Source organism: Pristiophorus japonicus, chromosome 12, assembly GCF_044704955.1.
Source record: "Pristiophorus japonicus isolate sPriJap1 chromosome 12, sPriJap1.hap1, whole genome shotgun sequence".
Classification (NCBI taxonomy): domain Eukaryota; kingdom Metazoa; phylum Chordata; class Chondrichthyes; family Pristiophoridae; genus Pristiophorus; species Pristiophorus japonicus.
In genome coordinates this window covers 40,461,970-40,485,665 of record NC_091988.1, presented here as the reverse complement: position 1 = coordinate 40,485,665, position 23,696 = coordinate 40,461,970, and the positions used below count along the sequence as shown (strand labels likewise).

Here is a 23,696-nt window from a genome sequence, read left to right as displayed (position 1 = left end):
TGTATTCTGAGCTGCCGTAATATTAATGGTGGTGATTCAGTTCCCACGGGTCCCCGGCTGTGGCCTCCTACGGTCAAATACCTGCCACTGCATGCTGGCCAGGTACTGAATCTTTCTGGGTGTTGGGCGGGAGTTGGGGAAGTTTTATTCAAATGAGACCCTGGCATTAAGATAGCAGAAACTTCACGCCCCTGAACTCTCCGGGTAATCCACACACTACCGGGCATTACGCCCTCTTTCCCCCCCCCCCACCCCATAATAATCGAGGCCATAGTATAAAGCTTTTTTTTAACTATGAAAAAAAAGTCAATGTTGTCCACCTAGAGAGGCAGGAAGCAGAGGCAAGCTGCTTTCTCAGACGGAGTGAAGCAAAGGGAAATTTGACTTGCATTGCATTGGATTGGACGCATTGGAGGCAGTTCAGAGAAGGTTGATTCCTGAGATGAAGGGGTTGACTTATGAAGAAAGGTTGGGTACGTTGGGCCTATACTCATTAGAGTTCAGAAGAATGAGAGGTGATCTTATCGAAACATATAAGATAATGAGGGAGCTTGACAAGGTAGACGTAGAGAGGATGTTTCCACTCATGGGGGAATCTAGAACTAGGGGGCATGGTTTCAGAATAAGGGGTTGCCCATTTAAAACTGAGATGAGGAGGAATTTCTTCTCTGAGGGTTGTAAATCTATGGCATTCTCTGTTGCAGAGAGCTGTGGAGGCTGGGTCATTGAATATATTTAAAGCGGCGATAGACAGATTTTTGAGCGAGTAAAGGGTTATGGGGAGTGGGCAGGGAAGTGGAGCTGAGTCCATGATCAGACATGACCTTATTAAATGGTGGAGCAGGCTCGAGGGGCCAAATGGCCTACTCCTGCTCCTATTTCTCATGTTCTTATGTAAGTTAACTCACACTCCTCTGACAGCCATTGATATTGGCTCAGCTGTTTCAATAGCACAGGCCTGGGAACAGTGTGACCTGTATGACAAAGCAAAAAGATCAGGCAGCAGAATGGCTTACAAGTAATCCCCACTGGACTTGATATTATCCATTTTCTGTTGTTACATTTCATTAAATGTCTGACTGTATAATTGATTGATTGAAATGTAAGTGGTTTAAAATGATGAAACAAACCCACTTCTCTCTTTAGTTTCTGGAGCAGATGTGATTGAATATTGCTGTGCCGCTGGGCAACAATGGGCCGCAAGCAATGGCCAGTGCTTCGATATTCCTGTGAGGAGGCTCGACTCTGCTACCTGCAAGTACGTGTGCTCCTGGATTGTACCAATGATACTAAATGACTGGTGCATGTGTCCTTCCATGAAAAAGATAGAAAGATAAATCTTTTTAATAACTGAACACTATCTACATTAAATAATTCAGCATGTAACTCCTTAGACCATCCACTGGTAAGTATTTTTATTTATTCAAAAATGGTGCATTGTGTCATGCACACTATCCTTTAGGGGCTTCTGTTTGAATAGAGGCCGGTTCGAACATGATGGGCTGAACGGCCTCCTTCTGTGTTGTAATTTTCTATGATTCTGTAACATGGAAATCCCTAGTCTGCCACCTGCAAGGCTCCAGTTTGAAGTGAGGTGCAGAGTCTCAATCTTGTTTCTAATAGACACAGTTATGGTCAGCTGTGGCTCTGAGTCGCAAGGTCGTGGGTTCAAGTCCCACTCCAGGAACTAGAGCACATAAATCTAGGCTGACACTCCAGTGCAGTGCTGAGGAAGTGCTGCACTGTTGGAGATGCCGTCTTTCGGATGAGACGTTAAACCGAGGCCGGGTCTGCCCCCTCAGGTGGACGTAAAAGATCTCATGGCACTACTTCGAAGAAGAGCAGGGGAGTTATTCCTGGTGTCCTGGCCAATATTTATCCCTCAATCAACATAACAAAAACAGATTATCTGGTCATTATCACATTGCTGTTTGTGGGACTTTGCTGTGCGCAAGTTGGCTGCCACATTTCCCACATTACAACAGTGACTACACTCCAAAAATACTTCATTGGCTGTGGGATGTCCGGTGGTTGTGAAAGGCCCTATATAAATGCAAGTCTTTCTTTTTCTTTTTCTAAAGTTGACCACAATGCAACATAATTTATTACTAATTTGACAATCTCACTTGGAACTTCTAAAATGGTGACTGGCATTGTAAATAGGGTATGATAGCCTTGTAATTATAGTACTAGACTAGCCAAACTAAATGAGTTCAAGTTGTAAAATTGAATTCAGCAAATCTGCTCATTTGGAGCTAGCATGAGAAAGATAACCATTTATGATTCTAGATTGTCTTAGAAATCCAATTAGTTCACTAATGTCATTTAGGGAAGAGAGTCCATCATCCTTCTCTGATCTGGCCTACATGTAACTCCAGTCCCACACTATGTATTTGACTTTTAATGCCCTCTAATGGTCTAGCAAATCACCTGATTATAAACAATTGCTACCAAGGCAATCTCAGCACAGATCAACTCTGCAGAGTCCTCTTCATTAACATCTAGGGGTTGGTTCCCAGAATGGGAGAGCTGTCCCACATATTTCTCAAGTAACAGCCTGATATACTCACAGAATAATATCTATTAGTTAACATCCCAGACTCATCCATCATCATTGCAGTGTATATCCTGCCTCACTGGCAGGATAGACCAGTGGTGGGGGCACAGTGGTATACTGCAAAGTCAATGTGCCCCTGGGAGTCCTCAATATTAACTTCACGTAAAACAAAGGAAAGGAAACATCCTGCTGCTCTGCACTCTCCCATGCTGAACATTACTTGGAGGAAGTTCTGAGGGAAACAAGGGGCACTGGGTGGAGCACTTCAGGTGGTGAGGTAACCAATACAAGGAATTAACCTATTGACCTTGTCCTCACCAATCATTCTGCCGCAGACATGTCCATCCATAATATCATTGGTTGAAGTAACCACTGCACAGTCCTTGTGAGGGCAAACTCTCTTCTCCACAATGAGGACATCTTCCATTATGTAGTGTGGCACTATCACTAGGACAGACTAAGGAAAGATCTTCCAGCCAGAACTGAGCATTCATGAGGTGCTGTGGTTCACCAGCAGTAGCAGAATGGTATATCTCCATTATTTGTAACTTCATGACTGGCACGTTCCCCACTCCTCAATCACCAGCAAGCCAGGAGACACACCAAATTTTGAAGAACATGCCAGGAGAAGCAAGATGCGTACCCTAGCATGCAGATAGCAGTGTGTGATATTTCACTCTATCACCAACAACAGCAGGCTATAGATGGAGCACACAGCTGCCACAACTAATTAATCAAAGCGAGGTTCTGTAGCCCTATAACATCCAGTCAAGCATGATGGTAGGCAGCCAGACAACTAACAAGGGAGGGTACTCCTCAGCCTCAGTCGTGGTGGAGTCCAGCACACGATTGCAAGACTGAAGTATTTGCAAGTGTCTTCAGCCAAGTGCCAACTGGATGATGCTACTTGGTCTCCTCCACCTTCGCAAGGTGATTGGGGATGGGCAATAAATATGGTCTTGATAGCATCAGCCCTGTCCTAACAACAATCTTTTTTAAAAAAGAAGCTGGGTTCAAATATATTGTTGGGGGAAGAGTACAACAAACGTCACTCTGTAGCCGTGCCTAATGTTAACACTGAGCGCCGACACTGGAAAAGTATTTTATTCTACAAAATCAATAGCTTTCAATTCAATAAGTGCAAAAATTCACCAGTCGTTGAAAAATTCTATTTCCCGAGTGTAGTGAGTCTGTGAATTTGTGAGTGATCGATGATTTATAATATTTTTTGAAAAGGCAATCACATTAAGAACTGCAGAACTAACTATGCTGTTAAATAATTAAAACAGATTAAAGGTGAGATACAAGAACGTAAGAGTGAGACTGCCATTAGCATTCAAGCCATACAACATCGAATGGATTTATAATTTCTTTGTAATAATATTTTCACACACATCATTATTCATAATACATCAAATTATCAAAGATACATTCTATTGGACAGCATATTAAAATTTGTACAGAAGCTGGAACTTTCAAAATACTTTACGCTGTTTTATCCAGCAGGTTACATTATATACAGCTCCACAGTGGAGCCCTGACTTATCGACTAAATTGAACACAGGTTGTTTTTGCCCTGTTTACAATATAATTAAGAGTTCAAAGGAGAATTCAGCTTTTACTGTTGGTAAAAAGAATAACCATGAATGTTAGAAATATAACGTGAAAACCAGAATCTGTCCAGTCATAGCTAGAGAATCGCCTGCAACGACTTCTCTTCCTGCACCCGTACCATTACCTCTGGTGTCCTCCAAGGATCTAACCCTGGCCCCCTCCTATTTCTCATCTACATGCTGCCCCTCAGCGACATCATCCGAAAACAGTGTCAGTTTCCACATGTACGCTGACGACACCCAACTCTACCTCACCACCACCTTTCTCGACCCCTTCATGATCTCTAAATTGGCAGACTGATTATCCAACATCTAGTACTGGATCAGCAGAAATTTCCTTCAATTAAACATTGGGAAGACTGAAGTTATTGTCTTCGGTCCCCACCACAAACTCCATTCCCTAGCCACCTACTCCATCCCTCTCCATAGCAACTGTCAGGAGCTGAACTCCACTGTTCTTGGTGTCATATTTGACCCTGAAATAAGCTTTCGACAACATATCCACAGTATAACTAAGACCACCTATTTCCACCTCCATAACATCAACCGTCTCCGCTCCTGCCTCAGCTTATCTGCTGCTGAAACCATGCCCTCATCCATGCCTGTGTTAACTCGAGACTTGACAACTCAACCGCACTCCTGGCTGACCTCCCACGTTCCACCCTCCGTAAACTTGAGGTCATCCGAATCTCTGCTGCCTGTGTCCTAACTCGCACCAAATCCCATTCACCCATCACCCCTGTGCTCGCAGACCTACTTTGGCTCTCAATGCTTTGATTTTAAAATTCTCAATCTTGTTTTCCAATCCCTCTATTGCCTCACCCCTTGCTATCTCTGTAATCTCCTCCAGCCCTACAAACCTCCGAGATATCTGCACTGCTCCCATTCTGGCTTCTTGAGCATCCCCGATTTGAATCGCTCCACCATTGGCAGTCATGCCTTCAGCTGCCAAGGTCCTAACCTATTAAATTCCCTCCAAAAACCTCTCCACCTCTCTACTTCTCTTTCCTCCTTTGAGAATCTCCTTAAAACCTACGTCTTTGACCAAACATTTGCTCATTTGCCCTGATATCTCATATGTGGCTCGATGTCAAACTTTGTTTGATAACGCTCCTGTGACACACCTGGGGACATTTTACTACATTAAGGGCACTATATAAATACAATTTGTTGTTATTATAAATATTGGAAATGCACAGCATGTCAGTTGGCATCTGAAAGAGCAAGATAGGTTTTTGTTGCTGTTTTATGTGTGTAATGAAAATTATATTTCTTGAATTAAACCATAGAGACATCTGAACAATTAAAACTCTTGTATTTATTAAATATTTTCCAGTTAAAAGAAATTTGATAAACCTTGACTAATATTAAAGATTCAGAAGTATTTGTTCACACTAGAAAATGGATATGTAAACATACCTTAAGTTATTTCTCGGTAAATTGATACCTTTAAAAAGGGAAAATGTGACTGAGGGTTAAGGAAATATTAATTGACTCACATGAGGGTTCGGAAGAACGTATAGAGATCTTGTGGAGGGTGGGAGTTCTGCTATTGATGTAGTCATGAATAGATTGTGGAAGCAGTTAGCTAGATGGGACAAATGTCCCAAGCTTTCTTAGGTTCTTGGTTGCTGAATTGTGATAATAGACCTTGTTGAAATTCACAACAGATCCAATCTATGCATGAAAAAGCTAAATAAATAATATTTAGGATCATCCCACAAAGTTGATTAAATGTCTTTGTTTGAGGTCGTGTTTTCCCTTACCTGTTATTTTTTTAAATTATAACTTACATTGTAGTATTTGGTAATCCTGATTAAAAACAACATCAATACGTATCGAGAAACCCTGGCATACAAGCTCCAGGAGTATGAAGTGTCTCCAGAAAATAATTTCCCCATTGAATTTGACCTTGGAAACTATGCTGTTTGTAATTCATTGTATTATCATGTCATATTATGAACTTTGTTTTACTTTTTACCTCAGAATTTTACCAGAAAAATCTGTTCTTGTGGAAATGAGAACTAAAAACTCATAGCAAGCAATATTTTCATGATCTTTAAATGAGTTTAGAATTCAGCTTGAAACTGTTAAAAAGCTTTGCATTTACTCAATTAAGTGTAAAATTGATAGTGAACAAGGAGCATCATATTTCACCTCGATGACAACTTAATCCTGGCAGAAAGTATGAGAATCTGGTCATGTAATTGGATATAAAAATTGAATGCAATCCAATCCTAGCCAATCAAATAGATAGAAAAAACAATCAAACTATTCTGATTGGATACTTTGAATCTTGAAGGGAGTCCTCTGTAGGTAATTCATGCCTTTACAGGATACAGTAAATTATGTGATTAAACTAATGAATAATGAACGTGTGTGCTATATTTGCTTGGCAAAAGATTCTGTTACATACTTTGTGCAAATATGACTCACAGTAAATTAATCAGCCATAACAGTTTGTAAATTTTGAATTGCGTACATAGTTGACTGTAATTCTATCTGTATCCTGCATATGATTCTGCTATCCAGCACTCCCAGCGGTGTCAAGGGAGCATAGGCTCAATTTTCCCCAATGCCGTTTTTTGGCGTATTACAAGAGTTACACCCGTTTTTTTTTTGGCCCTGACTACTCCAAATAAATAACTTGCAAGTTTCCCCATTCTAATTTTTAAAACTGGCACCGCGCAGCCTGTCCTTTGGTCAGCAACCAAAAAACGATGCCCCTCTTCTGCATATGCGAGAAAAAAATTACTAATTTACGTGACTGCTATGGGGGCACATGCCCAGTACAGCTCCTGGTCTGCATTTGGCCATTTTTAAAGAGCCAGTTGTGTGTGAGAACTTTAATTCTCAGTGGAAAAATCGGAGCTGCAATATGCAATACGGCTCAAGGACCAAGAATTTCTCACAGTACGAAGTGGAGACACTAGTTACTGCAATTGAGGCCAGATGGCACGAGCTGGACACGAACAGAGGTCACATAAAACTTTCACAAAAAGAAATGAAGAAACGCTGGAATCAACTTGCAGAAGATTACTATACAATGGTGACTACCCCGAGGTCTGAAGGCCAGTGCAAAAAGAAGTGGCAGGACCTTGGTCAAGTAGTTAGTGTAAGTAATATTTTAATTTATTCACTGGAATTGCAATTGTAAATATGACCAGCTGTATTTATCACCCAGCAGAAAGACATCCTCTCTAAAAAGTTATATTTTCACCTTTGCAGAGGAAGGTGGTACACAACAATTGGGAAAGAACTCGAACAGGAGGAGGCCCGGCAAATCTGCACCCACTGACACACTTGGAAGACAGGGTCGCTGCTTTGATGGGTTCTGCCTGGAGAAAAGCAACCATCACTGCACAAGCTGGGCCCACACTTGAGGGAGAGGGTAAATCCTGCAAATTCCACAGTCTGGCTTTGCTAAACATTAAGTACTGCGCGGGCTAGCCATGCTTCGGTTCATAGGGATATCTCCATCGGGTAAGCTTCGGTTGATGAAATGTGCCATCATTCATCGTGGTCCATCAAATGAGCCTGCTGCCTGTGTTTTGTGAGCCTACTCATGCCACCCACCCTGCCCCCTCCTCTGCTGCTAACCATTTGTCTGTTCTGTTATATTTTGCAGAACTTGAGGCCAACCCTGACGCGGCTGAAGCCAATACAGAAGAAGTTTCAGACGCGGACGAGCCTGAAGAGGAGAACATCTTCCAACCCCATCTTCCAGACCAAGAGCATGGGGGTGAGGTGGAGGGCCAGGGGGAGGGGGAAGATGAAGACCGCCCTCTTGTACTCACTATGGAGGAGGTGCAGGTGCTGCCGATTGAGATGCCATCCCGTTTCCTGAGTGCTATGAGTGTTGGAACATTCCATGGTTTCTCACTGTCTGAGGCTGCGGGTCCCAGTGGGATGCAGCGAGCCATACCCAGGGTGAGGAGGGGAAGGAGAGCTCGATAGCGCTCTCCTGAGATGTGGTTCAGATGATGGCAACGAGCGCGGAGAGCATTGACATTACCCAATTAGTCCTGGACACCATCAGTGGGGTGGGTGATGAGGTATTGGGACTGTCGGGAGAAGTAACAGCACTTTCACGAGAAATAGGAACAATGTCCGGGCACATGAGGTAGGGAATGTTGCAGGTAGTTGATACACTGTCGGTGAACATGAGGGAGGGAATGTTGCAGGTAGTTGAGACACTATCGGGGCACATGAGGGAGGGAATGTCAAAGATAGCTGCTGCTATAAGGGACCACGCCCAGACCCCGTGACCATTGACAGAATCAACTGCCGCTCCCACTCCAATCCCCAGATCAACCTCTGAAGAGGCCCAAGCCGGGCCTTCCACATTATCACCTGCCACACCCCCCCCCCCCCCCCCTCCATCAAGAAGTGCATATTCCCGAGATGCTCAAAAGAATAAGCTTGGTACCAACCCAAGAAACGCTGTGCCACTGCCCACGGGCAGCGGTGAAGTTACCAAGACCAAGCACAGCGGGCGGTCTTAGAATAAGATGGATGAGAGATGGGTGCAGCCCTTCTTTGCTGCTATTGTTCTTGTTATTACTGTTGTTACTGTTGTAACTGTTCTCACCTTAAAAGTTTTTTGTAAATTATGTAAATTTACAAGTCTAAAAGTTTGCAAGTGATCTTAACTGAAAACTTTAAAGTTTGATATAAGAATATTTTTATTAAAGTTAAGTTAAGAACAAACAAGTGTTTGTTAAACTTTTGAATAGAATATATTTTATATTATAACGGAATCATTTCCATTATTTGTTCCATTATTAACGCAATCTTTGAACTAAAGAAGCCATCGTCGCTCTCTGGGTCTCCTCCTCTTCCTGTTCCTCCGCATGTTCCTCCTCCTCCTCCTCTTCCTCATCCACATGTTCCTCTTCCTCCTCCTCATCATTGACATGTTCCTCCTCTTCCTCCTCATCCTCCTCATCCACATGTTGCTCCTCCTCATCCTCCTCCTCCTCCTCCTCCTCCTCATCCACTTGTTGCTCCTCCTCATCCTCCTCCTCCTCCTCCTCCTCCTCATCCACATGTTGCTCCTCCTCCTCATCCACATGTTCCTCCTCATCATCCTCTTCTTCCTAGTCATCCACATGTTCCTCCTCGTCCTCCTCCTCCTCCTCATCCATATGTTCCTCCTCCTCGTCATCTGCATGTTCCTTCTCATCATCAGCCACTCTCACCGCAAGTGGGTCTTCTACTACCAGCTGCTGCTGCATCATGATGGCTAAGTTATGCAGCATGCAACATACAACAGTGAACTGACTGACAATTTCAGGAGAGTATTGCAAGTAGCCTCCGGAATGGTCCAGGCATTGGAAACGCTGCTGCAAGATGCCAATGGTTATCCCTATTATGCTGTACATCACAATGTGTGACATGTTGTACTCCCGGTCAGCTTCCATCTGGGTTACGCGTGGGGCATCATAAGCCAGGTGGCGAGGCCGTACCCTTTATTTCCCAGCAGCCAGCTCTGCCCTTCTGGCAACTGCTGAAATATGGCAGATATAGCGCTCTCGCATAGGATGAATGCATCATGGGTGCTCCCAGGGTATTTTGCATCAACTGCCATGATGCGATGCATGTTGTCACAGACGAGCTGCACATTCACGGAGTGGAAGCCTTTTCTGTTCCTGTACATCTTGGACTCCTCCAAAGGTACTCGCAAGGCAATGTGGGTACAATCAATGCAGTCCTGTACTTTTGGGAAGCCAGCAATCCTGGAGAAGCCCACAGCCCTGTCATGGATTGCCTGGGCGATCATGGGAAACTTTATGCAGTCATTCCTCCGGGCATATAGTGCAGTAGTCACTGCCGAATGCAGATATGTGTTGCATGTTGAGAAGTGCCACACAGATCCCCAATTGTGGCCTGGAATGATCCAGATGCATAAAATGAAAGTGCAGCTGTAACCTTTGCTTCAACTGACAAAGCAGTCCTCCTGACACTTCTAGGTTGCAGGTCTGCTTTTACTAACTCACAGATGTCGGTTACAACTTCTTTATGGAAATGCAGCCTTCTCATACAGTCTGCATCACTCCGGTGCAGGTATGAACGCCTGTCCCGATGTGGGTAAGGCCTCCTGCCCACCATCCTACGTGCTCTGAGGTTCCTCATGCGATGATGTCTAATCAATCGTCTCCTCCGTAGCACCATCATGCAGAAGGCTTGCACGAGATATGACATTGTTAATATTGCCCCCATAATTAAATTGTAGCTTTGCAAGAAGATCAAAAGAGCAGGACTAAAGGACTCTCTCTCTCTTCCCCAAGGTCAATGCCCCTAGTATGGATCACACCCTGGTCTGCGCATGCACAATAGGCTTGCTTAGAACAGGAAGCTAGGCATTCAATTAAGACATTTGTGGCAACAAAGTCTAATGCAATTCTTTAATTTTTGATTTTTTTCAAAGTACCATTCATTCATTCATAGGCAGTCCCTCGGAATCGAGGAAGATTTGCTTCCACTCTAAAAATGAGAGGTGGCTGAACAGTCCAATATGAGAACCACAGTCCCTGTCACAAGTGGGACAGATAGTCGTTGAGGGAAAGGGTGGATGGGACAGGTTTGCCGCCCGCTCTTTCTGCTGCCTGCGCTTGATTTCTGCATGCTCTCGGCGATGAGACTCGAGGTGCTCAGCGCCCTCCCAGATGCACTTCCTCCACTTAGGGCGGTCTTTGGCCAGGGACTCCCAGTTGTCAGGTGGGGATGTTGCACTTTATCAGGGAGGCTTTGAGGATGTCCTTGTAACGTTTCCTCTGCCCACCTTTGGCTCGTTTGCCGTGAAGGAGTTCCAAGTAGAACGCTTGCTTTGGGAGTCTCGTGTCTGGCATACAAACAGTGTGACCTGCCCAGCAGAGCTGATCAAGTGTGGTCAGTGCTTCAATGCTGGGGATGTTGGCCTGGTCGAGGACGCTAACGTTAGTGCGTCTGTCCTCCCAGAAGATTTGTAGGATGTTGCGGAGACATCATTGGTGGTATTTCTCCAGCAACTTGAGGTGTCTAGTGTACATGGTCCACGTCTCTGAGCCATACAGGAGGGCGGGTATTACTACAGCCATGTAGACCATGAGCTTGGTGGCAGATTTGAGGGCCTAGTCTTCAAACATTCTTTTCCTCAGGTGGCCGAAGGCTGCACCGGCACACTGGAGACGGTGTTGAATCTCGTCTTCAATGTTTGCTCTTGTTGATAAGAGGCTCCCGAGATATGGGAAATGGTCCACGTTGTCCAGGGCCACGCCGTGGATCTTGTTGACTGGGGGACAGTGCTGTATGACGAGGACAGGCTGGTGGAGGACCTTTGTCTTATGGATGTTTAGCGTAAGGCCCATGCTTTCGTACGCCTCAGTAAATACGTTGACTATGTCCTGGAGTTCAACCTTTATATGTGTGCAGACGCAGGCATCGTCCGCGTACTGTAGCTCGACGACAGAGGTTGGGGTGGTCTTGGACCTGGCCTGGAGACGACGAAGGTTGAACAGGTTCCCACTGGTTCTGTAGTCTAGTTTCCACTTTTTGATTTTTTTTCAAAGTACCACCTCCCCACCGACCGAATGTCTCCTTACCGGGATCGAGGGCTAGCCGGCAGAATCGCTCCCTCACCCGGGAACAGGGGCTCGGCATCCACCAGCCCCACCAGACCCCCCCACCCACCGGGCTTCTTTTGAAGCTGAGCCCTGAGCCCCTGTGACCAGGCGAGGGAGCGATTCTGCTGGCTGACGCTTCGACCCTCGAGCCCGGTGAGGAGACATTCGATGGTGGCATGGTATTTTGAAAAAAATCAAAAATTAAAGAATTGCATTAGACTTCCATTTTCTCCCTTTTGAGTTTGAAAAAATTAAGCTTCATGATGCATATTCTTTGTCTTCTTGACTCCCTCCAAAATCTTCACATAAAAATAATGGTGTCATTCTGCACCGATTTTTTAATGCGTGTTGGTTTTTCTTAAGTGCCCAGAAGGTTTTTCGGGAATGGTCACATACGCCATCCTAGGAAAAATCTAAGTTGGCCAAACTTGCTTAAATCTGAAAAACTGACGCAGGCATCAGGTCACGCCCCCCCCACGACACAAAAAAATACTAACCTAAAAAAATCATTACTAACTGAATTATGCTGGTGCAGAAACTTTGGGGAAACTTAGATATTTTAATATACACCAAAAAAAGTGGCACGCGCCAAAAAAACGGCACAGATAACTGGGGAAAAGTAAGCCCCATATCTCAGGAAATCAGACAATAGGTTACCAATAACTGTTTCCCCCATGCAATCCTCAATATAGGTAGGTGTTTTTGTTAAAAAGTCAGTCCGTTGTCATAGTTATGATTATTGTTTTAAGAAAGCTGACTGTTGTCTCCACTGATATGGATAGAGATAAAAGATAGTAAAGGATCAATCACACTATTGCTGTTGTCTACAGATCACTTAATAGTGGAAGGGAGATGGAGGAAGAAATATGCAAACTAAGGAAATGTGTAAAAAACAGAATAATATTCAAGGGGGATTTCAACTACCCCAATGTTAATTGGTAGGTAGAAGAGGTAGATAAAGGGGATAAGGGAATGGAATTCCTACAATGTGTACAGGACTCCTTTCTAACTCATTATGTGAAAAGTCCAACAAGGGAAGATTTACTATTGGATCTAATAATGGGGAATGAACCAAAGCAGACAAAAGAAGTAAAAAGTAAGAGAACATCTAAGCACTGGAGACCATAATATAATACGCTTTAAGATGATAATTGGGAAGGACATAAGTATGATGAAAATCAAGGTGATAGATTGGAGAAAAGCTGATTTTGAGGGGCTGAGAATAGAACTTGGGAAAATAAAATTGTCAACAAATTGGCAAAAAACAATATAGAACAGCAGTGGGAAACATTTGAAACAGTGATCAACAGAATGCAGGAACAATATATTCCGCTAATCAGAAAGAACAAGCTAAACACTAATGAAACTCCATAGATGAATAAAACCATAAGGGACAATTGAGGGTAAGGAAAGAGGCATACATTAAGTCCATAGAAAGCATGGGAGCGCATGATGAGAGAAAATACAAAAAGATTACGAGAGAAGTCAAAAAAACAATTAGGAAGGTAAAGAGGAACATGAAATTAAATTATCAAGGAACAAAAAACAAAATAGTAAAATATTTTACAGTCACATCAATAAAAAAGAATGGTTTGGATGGGAATAGGGCTATTAAGGGTTAGGCAGGATAATACCACAGGTAATGATAGCAAGATGGCAGAAACATTAAATAATTATTTAGCTTCACTATTTACCAGGGAGATAGAACAGGTGGACATGACATTGGATAATGAGATTAGTAATGAGGTAAGTGAATTTAAAATAAAAAGAGGAGTATATTAAATAAACTAATCCAATTCAAAGAGGATAAGACCCCTGGTTCCGATGGATTGCATCCACACATTTTAAAATAATCTAGGGAAGAGATAGCAGTGGCATTACTACATATATTTAATAATTCATTAGAAAAAGGTGTAATGCTGGAGGCGGATAGTTAATGTAATACCTAGATTTAAGAAGGGGGAGAGAACATGGAATTATAGACTAGTCAGCTTAACATCGGTGGTAGAAGAAATAATGGAATCCACACGAAAGGAGAAAATAGAAGAACATCTAGAAACCAAAAATATAATAATGAATAGTCAACCTGGATTTCAAAAGGGAAAGTCTTGCTTGACCAACCTCATTGAAGTTTTTGAAGAGGTAACAGAGAGACTAGACAATGGTAATGCAGCAGATGTAATTTATCTAGATTTTCAAAAGGCCATTGATAAGGTACCCCATAATAGACTGATGAACAAGGTCAGAGAATGCGGAGTCACGGGACAAGTAGCAGAATGGATAGCTAGCTGGCTTCAAAACAGAAAGTAGAGAGAAGGGGTAAAAAGTAACTATTCACAGTGGCAGAAGGTGGGTAGTGCTGTTCCACAAGGATCAGTGCTGGGACCACTGTTGTTGACAATTTACATAACGATTTAGACTTTGGAATCAAAAACACAATTTTTAAACTTGCAGATGACATCAAATTAGGGGGGATAGTCAATACTGAGTTAGATTGCAACAAATTACAGGAGGACATTAATAAACTTGCAGAATGGGCATATAATTGGCAAACACAGATAAATGTGAGTTATTCCATTTTGGTAGGAAGCCTAGGTGGGGTAGAGGAACAAAGGGATCATGGAATATAAATACACACATCACTAAATGTTGTGACAAAACCATGCATTCAGGTTTATTTCTAGAGGTTTAGAATTCAAAAGTCGGGAAGTTCTGCTAAACCTGTATCGAACCTTGGTTAGACCACACTTAAGAGTACTGCGTGCAGTTCTGGTCGCCATATTATAAAAAGGATGTGGAGGCACTGGAGAGGGTGCAGAGAAGATTTACAAGGATGATACCAGAAATGTGCGGGTATACATATCAGGAAAGGATGAACAGAATGGGTCTCTTTTCTCTTGAAAAAAGAAGGCTGAGGGGTGATCTAATAGAGGTCTTTAAAATTATGAAAGGTTTTGATAGAGTGTTTCCACTTATGGGGAAGAGTATAGCTAGAGGCCATCAGTATAAGATAGTCACCAAGAAATCCAATAGTGAATTCAGAAGAAACATCTTTACCCAAAGAATGATGAGAATGTGGAACTCACGACCACAGGAGTGTTTGAAGCAAATAGTATAGATGCATTTAAGGGGAGGCTAGTCAAGCATATGAGGGAATAGAGGATTATGTTTATAGATTTAGATGAGAAAGATGGGAGGAGGCTCAAGTGGAGCATAAACGCCGGCATGGACTGATTGGGCCAAATGGCCTGTTTCTGTGCTGTATATTATATGTAATCCAATGTAATCGTAAGATTACTCTGGGCCTGTTATTACATTCAGTGAGGTCTTGACAGGGCACTTTTAGTTGAGAACAAACTGGGTGATAATAAGAAGCTTAGATGGATAGTGCTATTTCTTCTTGAGAGGAATGAACTTGATTGCTTCAGATTCCCTTGTTTACTGCAGTCAGAGTGCTCATATCATGTCTTACTGTGAATTTGAGATCATTTTTTTAAGATTTTAAAACTGATGTATATTTATGTCCATGTCACCAGGAGGCTTGATTTGTATGATAATTTTGCTAACTACATTTGTGTAATTCAATTAAATCACTGCTCTGACCATAACACGCCTATGTTCTGTAACAGGATTGCCCAGAAACAGTGTTGTGTCTCATACATGGAGGAACATAGCTGCTTAGTTGGTATGAATTTTGCAAAAGAAAATGAAGACTGCTATGCAAATCCCAGTGATGTCTGTGGAGCGGACATATACAAGGCAAGTATTATGCAGCAATTTATCTTCCTCACAAACTATTTTAACAATTTATGTTGCTCGTAAGAATACCGGCTGTGTTGTGAAATTACTTAAGTGTTCTGATTTCATGAAATGCAGTTGTTAGTTATAAAAGAATAAAGAAAGATTCAGTTATATAGTGCTTTTCATGATTTTGGGACATCCCCCAAGGCGCTTTACAGTCAATGAAGTATTTTCAAAGTATAGTCACTGTTGTAAATTGTTGCTAAAGGGTTTATGCTGTACAAGGCAAATGGTTTTGGCAATCTTTAGTTGGTAGTTTGCAGAGTAATACAAAATTAGCAACAATCTATCACTTTATTAGAAATGATCACATTTGCAGCCCAAAGATATACTTTGGCGGTAGTTATAATACAGTCATCATCATCATCATCGTCATAGGCAGTCCCTCGAAATTGAGGAAGAAGTGAGTTCTCAAGTGACTGAACAGTTGAATGCGGGAATTACAGTCTCTTTAATAGGTGGGGCAGACAGTGGTTGAAGGAAAGGGTGAGTGGGGAGTCTGGTTTGCCGCACGCTCCTTCCGCTGTCTGCACTTGGTTTCTGCATGTTCTCGACGACGAGACTCGAGGTACTCATCACCCTCCCGGATGTTCTTCCTCCACTTTGGGCGGTCTTGGGCCAGGGAATCCCAGGTGCCGGTGGGGATGTTGAACATTGAGGATGTCCTTAAAACATTACACTACTTTAATTATACTACTGTACTGGTTGCAGGTTGGCATTTATATAGTTCAATCCATGATAGTAGACCCAAGTTAAACTGATGGCTTCATGGGGCACAGTGCCCTCCAAAAAGTGGAGTTGCTGATATATAAGCACACATGTAGGAAGCTTGGCTGTCTCCTAACATTAAAAAAGATTTCAATTCAAGTTGATCAGGGGTAAAGCCTTAAAATTAGAACTAGGCTGCTCAGGGCTGATGCCAGAAAACACTTCTTAACATAAAGGTTCGTGGAAATCTAGACTCTCTCCCCCCTGGAAGTCAATTGAAAATGTCAAAATTGAGATTGATCGTTTTTTTAAGGCAAGGGTATTAAGGGTTACCAAACCAGGGCGGGTAGATGGAGTTAAGATACAGATCAATCATAATCTAATTGAATGGCAGAACACGCTCGAGGGGCTAAATGGCCCACTCCTGTTCCCATGTTCCTAGAAAATCTACCGGCCAGCTGTAAACTGTTAAAATTGACCTTTGCACGAGATTGCAGTTATTTATGAATTTGCACTAACCTAATTCTTCAGTTAAATCATTATGTGGCTCCTTACAGCATCCACTCGTAAGTATTTTTGATAGTTATAAAAGCAACTTGTGCGCTGCAGTGGATGAGAGCACTGCTCTTTTACCTCTGGGATCTGAGTTTGATTCCAGCCCAGACTGGAGTAATGAAACACAATCCTTTCTGCCAGATGTCCCCAGATCAGAAGACAAAGCTAATCATTATTCAGAACAAGTTAGTACTAGATTGGCCACCTCACTTAGAAAGACCACAAGGATTAGAGTTGTGGGAAGTGAGGCTGGGATTAAGGAGACAATGGGCCAAGAGTCTGATCACTGAGCTGACTCCAGAGTTATACTAGAAATGTTGCATTGATGAGCACGTAGAACCACTTTGAATCAACTTGAACAGTAAGGATTGGTTCTTTTGTGTAAAGTTTTTTTCATTTAAAAGTTGCTTGTTAGATTATAGTCAGGTTGTGGATGAAGCAGAGCTTCTAAACCCATGGTAAGAAGACTTCAGAAGGCATCTTCTTCCAAAAAAAATCTTGTTGTAAAAACATTTAAGGCATTTGTCTATTTTCTCAGACATGTAAAGCCTGACTTTAACCCCCTCCTCCCTGGCGGAAATGGTGCAGGCAAGAGGTTAAGATGCCTTGGGCTTTCGTGCTGCATTTCCAATGCATTCCTGCCCCCATCTCATTCAGGCACAGGAAGGACATCGCCTCAGAGGAGCAGGGGCTGCATTTTAATGGCAAAGTCACGCTCTGATCTCTCGTGGGATGGGCCAGATTGTTGTTCGCCTGTCTTGACCCCCACACACCGAACTAGTGCCCCGAGCAAACCGAGGCTTTACAGCCAATCACAATGCACCTATAAGCATGGCACTTTTAACACTTTTTAAGCAGCTGTAAATGTCTGAAAGTTTGTTTGTCATAACTGCAGAATATACTAAATGGTTCAACAAAATTTGAATCTCAAGTTATCCAGGAAACGCTGCATTTCTAGGTGCACCTTATAAAAGGAATCAGCTGAGTGTGTTCACAACTACCTCAAAATTAATAGTGAAGTTCACCATTCAACAAACTCAATTGAAATTAGATTGGGCTTAAAAACAGGCGCTGAAGGGAGTGCCATACACATAATTAGTCCTCGCCAAGAGGACTAGACCAAATTGCCTAGGGCCCAAGGAGTCTAAATACAATCAAATAGGCCTCTCAATGTCTGGGACCTGCATGTGCCATGCATGATTTGCCCATTTCATCTTGGAAGTTGCAATCAGAATCCTACAACAGGAATAAGACCCCAATTTGCATATTTAAACAGCCTCCTACCTGCTTTGGGTGGGAGTGATGGGTGCCTATTTAAAGGCCTGCCTGAAAGTTGACTCATGGGTGGCCAACAGTCGGAAACTAGAAATAAACAAACTAAAATCATTTTCTCCATCAAATATTGGTTTAGTAGTGCAAAGATTTATTTATATCTGTTTTTTAATCTAATTCTCCTTACAGAAATGCTGTGACTGCTGTACGTTAGGAATTACATTTCAGAGCCAATATGGAGGATGTGAAGAAAAGCCAAGTCTGGGCTACCCTTGTAGCCAAGCATTTTTAAGCTGTTGTGAGGGAGCTGAAGATTTCACTCACCTTCCAGTGAGAAGATGGCTGAAGCCACAGCCACTACCAGAGACAACTCTTGTTCCTGAGCAAGGTACAGTATAGTTTTGTAGTTGAGTTTCTCCTAAAGGAAACTCAATCAGCATGATAACATCATAAAATATTAAATGTGAGTCATCATAGCAGGGATAAATCAGAGACTGCAAAAGAAATTAGGGGAGACTTTCCACTGCCAGCTGCCTGTTTCTGGCCTGAAAAACGAGCAACTGGCAGTCCTATTTCTCATCTATATGCTGCCCTTCGGCGACATCATATACACTGACAACACCCAGCTCTACCTCACCACCACCATTCTCGACCCCTCCACTGTCTCTACATTTTCAGACTGCTTGTTCGACACCCCAGTACCGGATGAGCAGAAATTTCCTCCAACTAAATAATGGGAAGATCAAAGCCATTGTCTTCGGTCCCTGCTAAAAACTCTGTTCCCTAGCAACCGACTCCATTCCTCTCCATGGAAACCTATTTGACCCCGAGGTGATCTTCCGACCACATATCCACGGCATAACTAAGACCGCCTATTTCCACCTCTGTAACATTGCTCGTCTCTGTCCCGCCTCAGCTCATCCGCTGCTGAAATCCTCATCCATGCCTTTGTTACCTTTAGACTTGACTATTCCAACGCACTCCTGGCTGGTCTCCCAAGTTCTACTCTCCATATACTTGAGGCCATCCAAAACTCTGCTGCCCGCGTCCTAACTCGCAGCGAGTCTTGTTCACCCATCACCCCTGTGCTCGCTGACCTTTCCATGGCCTCGCCTCTCCCTATCTCTGTAATTTCCTCTAGTCCTACAAGCCTCCGAGGTATCTGCACTCCTCCAATTCTGGCCTCTTGAACATCACTGATTATAATCGCTCCATTTTTACTTCTCTTTCCTTCTTTAAGACGATCCTTAAAATCTACCTCTTTGACCAAGCTTTTGATCAGCTGCCCTGATAGCTCCTTATGTGGCTCGGTGTCAAATTTTGTTTGATAATGCTCCTGTGAAGCTCCTTGGGATATTTACTATGTTAAAGGCACTATAAAAAATACATTTTTGTTGTTCTTATGCACCCATCTGCTGAACTAAATTAACTTTCAAACAGGCCTTAAAATGGGCCGCCGCATTCCCGGCCAAAACAGGTGGGAGGCTGTTTAAATATGCAAAACGGCATTCTAATCGTATTGCATGACTCTGTTTGCAACTTTCAAGGTGAATTTGGTGAATTAAGCACGGCGCATGCAGGTTCCCCATTCAGAGGCCTAACCAGTGGCTCTAAACAGACCACTGGAGGCCTCTCACTAAAGACTTTGCCGGGCGTGCACAAAAATCGTCTGGCTTGCTGTCGACCCACCAACCCCCTCTTCCCCTCCCCACCCCCATCCCCACCCCCAGCATCCACTCCTACTGGCTGCCTGGTTGCAGTAGCCGACTGGTTTTCCTTCTATGTAGACTGGCGACCTGAGGCGGGCCACCCGTTTGGCACTTACAGCTCGCCGAGAAAATGCTAACGAGGCTGACAAACCTTGAGGTGCTTCAAGCATCCCGACTGCTGCAGTGGGCCCGTTCACCGCTGATAACATGCCCGCTCAGCGCCCAACCTGAAAACACCTGCAAACACCATCACATTCTTCCCTCTACCAGATACCACAGTCTATTCCATGCTGGCCTTCTAATTTATCGTTGTATTAACTGTTGTTGAAAACTACATCTGAGTTTTGCTTTTATTGTGATCTTTTTAATCAAAATTTATATTGAACCTGAAGAGATTTTAACCAAGATAGTGAGTTGCCGGGATCTGGTACGCTGTACCTGAAAAGGTGGTGCTGGCTGATTCCAAAAATATTTTGAAAAGGTAACTTGAGGGTGAGGAACTTGCAGGGTTACAGACAAATGGCAGGGATGTGGGACTAAGCATGACGGTTCTTTCTCCAGCACAGGCACGACGGGCTGAATGGCCTCCTTCTGTGCTGTAAGTTTCTATGATTCTATGATAAAACATACAGGTTACATAAGGAGATTTGGTGGCTGAATAGAACCTTAACTGTGGAGTGACACTAGGCAGATAACCAAGATGCATGATGAAAGGTTTACTGTAGACCTGACTCTTTGACAATTTGTTTTTCCATAAACCACTGAGTAACTTTAAGGTGATTTTTGTCTGCCTACTGCCCCAATAACACAGGAAAAAAAAAGGCAAATTAAAATCTTTAAAAAATTTCCCACCCACTGGCCAACTGGACTTGCAAGCAGCCTCAACCAGCACGCCGACTGGTTAAAGCACACCGACACAATTTGCATGTACATGCACATTCCACCCAGTGGTACTTCATGTGGAGCTGCCTAATCAGCAGTCCTCAAAGAGCCTTCTGGAGGCTGTTCCCAAATGCCCAAAGGCTTAAGACCAATGTTTTCTGTCATTTTTGGGGGATGCGTGGCCCATTGACAATCTCACGAATCCGTGAAATTAAATTTTCCAAAAGCCGATCCCGGGCTGAGAACCTGGTCGCGCATCTTAGAGGGAATGTTGCTTATGACATTGATTTTTTTTGCGAGGAAAGGAGGAGCATTCACAATCAAAAATCTTCCCACCCGCTCTGTGGCATCTGAACCCTTGCGATTCCTCGCCCCTCTTTAAGATTTGACTATCGGCTTAATTCTGTGGAGGAGTTGCTGTATTTCCTGTGTCCCTCCCCCGACAACCCCCGTAATCCCCCTTCGGTAGGGTTTTTTGTTCACACATTCAGTGATTATAGTAGTTTACTTAAGTTAGTTTTGATAATTTAAGAAGATAATTGCTTTAATCTGTGGAGGCTTACCATCAGGCATTCCCTCTGATACACAGTTGCTGCGCTAAAGAACAGTACATGTGATTGGCATTGAGACTGATTGGCTCGTGTTTATATTCTGAAGTGGTGGAAAGGAGCAGTAAAGGCTTTCATTGTTATACAGTCATTTACACTCGGAGGCCTGTGAGTGTCTGGAGTATAGTACAACAGTCCATTTGTTGGAGTTGGCACAGTGTAGGGCAGTTTAAAATACTGTCATGATTCAATGTGCATATATTTGTGCTCTTATAATGTGCTGTATGAAATTGGTAGTCAGAAATTTATGAACTTCAGAGGTAGCTTACTGAAAATAAATGAATAATGAGCTATTAATGAATAATATCATAATTAAATAAACATTTGTCTTTATTTGCAAAGTTAAAAAATATGGCAGAATAATTGTGTTTTAATAAGGCTTAAGCCATTTCAAGCTCTAATAAGTTACATATCTGTTTTACTTATTTAATTTATTTTTAAAGTTGATAGTTTGCAAACTATTCCTCCCTATTAATAAAGCCTGTTCCTGAGGTAGATGACAGGTGCAAACTCTGCAAAATGTCGCCTGTCCAATCCAGAAGTAATGGCATCATAGATTTGAGCTCCAGCAATCAATAGCCACAGGCAGAGCTTTACTGAGAGAAACAAAACCTGTCTTTTGGATCTAGCCTCGAGGGCTCCCTTACAGATCCTCTGGAATTGCCACTCATTCATTAGTGCACTCCTTGTGAATCTCTCACACATTACTCCAGGAATGTTAGTATTGCATTTCTGCAGAGTCACCGATGTACCGTACAGGGTGTTCTGCACTTTCACAAAGGACTGCATAATGTGCTTTTGCTTGTTGCTAAGCTCTCTGTAGACAGCGCCCATAAAATAAGAATCCAGGGCCCCTGCAGCAGAATATCTAGAAAGTCGATGGAAAGTAAAATTCCCTGGGGTGTATATTAGGCGGTAGATCTGGAATTTTAACCCCATAGTGTTGCTAGGGAGTGGGTGAATGGTGTGTGAGTTTACATCCTTGACTCTTCTTCTTAGGCAGTCTCCCAGAGTCGAGGATGACTTGCTTCCACACTAATATGAGTTCTAAGGTGACTGATGAGACCAATGTGAGATCTACAGTCTCTGTCACAGGGTGGGGCAGATGGTGGTTGGAGGGACGGGAGGATGGGATGCTTGATTTGTCGTACGCTCCTTCCACTGTTTGTACTTGGCTTCTGCGTACTCCCGGCGAAGAGACTCAAAGTGTTCGGTGCCTTCTCGGATGCTTCTCCTCCATTTTGAGCGGTGTTAGGCCAGGGATTCCCAAGAGTCGGTGGAGACGTTATATTTTTTCAAGGAGGCTTTGAGGATGTCCTTGAAGCGTTTTCTCTGCCCTCCTGGGACTCCCCTGCCGTGACGTAGCTCAAAGTAGAGTGCTTGTTCCGGGAGTCTAATATCGGGCATGTGGACAATGTGGTGGACAATGTGGCCTATCCATTGGAGCTGGTCGAGCGTGGTCAATGCCTCGATGCTGGGGATGTTGGCCTAAGAGAGAACACTGACGTTGGTACACCTATCCTGCCAATGAATTTGCAGGATCCTGCGGAGGCAGCATTGGTGGTACTTCTCCAGTGCTTTGAGGTGCCTACTGTATATAGTCCATGTATCTGAAGCATATAGGAGGGTGCGTATCACCACTGCTCTGTAGACCATGAGCTTGGTGCCGGGTTTGAGATCCTGGTCTTTGAACACTGCTTGACTGCAGAGGCATTCACAATGAAAGGATAAAATGCGAGGGGACACTCAATTTCTGAGGCTGTAAAAAACACATAACTTTAAAAGAGACAGATTCATAAACTAAAAAACAAATGGCCAGAATGTCTTTAATCCCATTTTTGCCAAAATTATACTGAAATTTTCTCCTGTTTCCACATCCAATCTTGCTGAAAGGAATTTAAATCCAAATTTCCTGCAGAGCTCATTTGCTTACACCAGAGCATAAAAACCGGCATGAAATAAGTTCAAATGCACGCCACCAATAGGGGTAATAGTAATAGCGAGTGGGGTACTGTCTTCCGCCATGGCCCCTCACACTCAGCACCTCTCCCCTCTGCTGCACCTCCTCTTCTATTTCTGTGCAGAACAGGAATAATCATCATCATCATCATAGGCGGTCCCTCGAACCAGGATGACTTGCTTCCACATGAGTTCACAGGTGTTTCACTGAAGGACCCGATATTCCAGTCCTGAACTCCAATTGAGGGGTGGAAGATGCCTGTGCGTGGATTTTTTTAACGTGTGGTGACCGTTGCACATCAGCCACCACACGGGCTTGACAGAGCTAGGTCTTGGTCCAGTGGCAAGGGTTAACCAGGACGACTGGAGACTGGCTCTGCTGCACGGACCTAGTGCGCGCACATATTGCAGTGTGGACTGGCCCGTGC

At 43.3% G+C, this 23,696-nt stretch overlaps 1 protein-coding gene across 2 annotated transcripts in view; it reads left to right on the top strand.

Annotated features, from left to right (window-relative positions):
• fbln2 (fibulin 2) overlaps positions 1 to 23,696 on the top strand; it is a 250,263-nt gene that overhangs the window by 155,629 nt on the left and 70,938 nt on the right. For both annotated transcript variants that reach the window (XM_070895340.1, XM_070895341.1), the window contains 3 exons: positions 1,147 to 1,258; positions 15,404 to 15,533; positions 18,300 to 18,498. In XM_070895340.1, the coding sequence (XP_070751441.1) occupies positions 1,147 to 1,258; positions 15,404 to 15,533; positions 18,300 to 18,498 (441 nt within the window). The remainder of the gene's footprint in view (positions 1 to 1,146; positions 1,259 to 15,403; positions 15,534 to 18,299; positions 18,499 to 23,696) is intronic.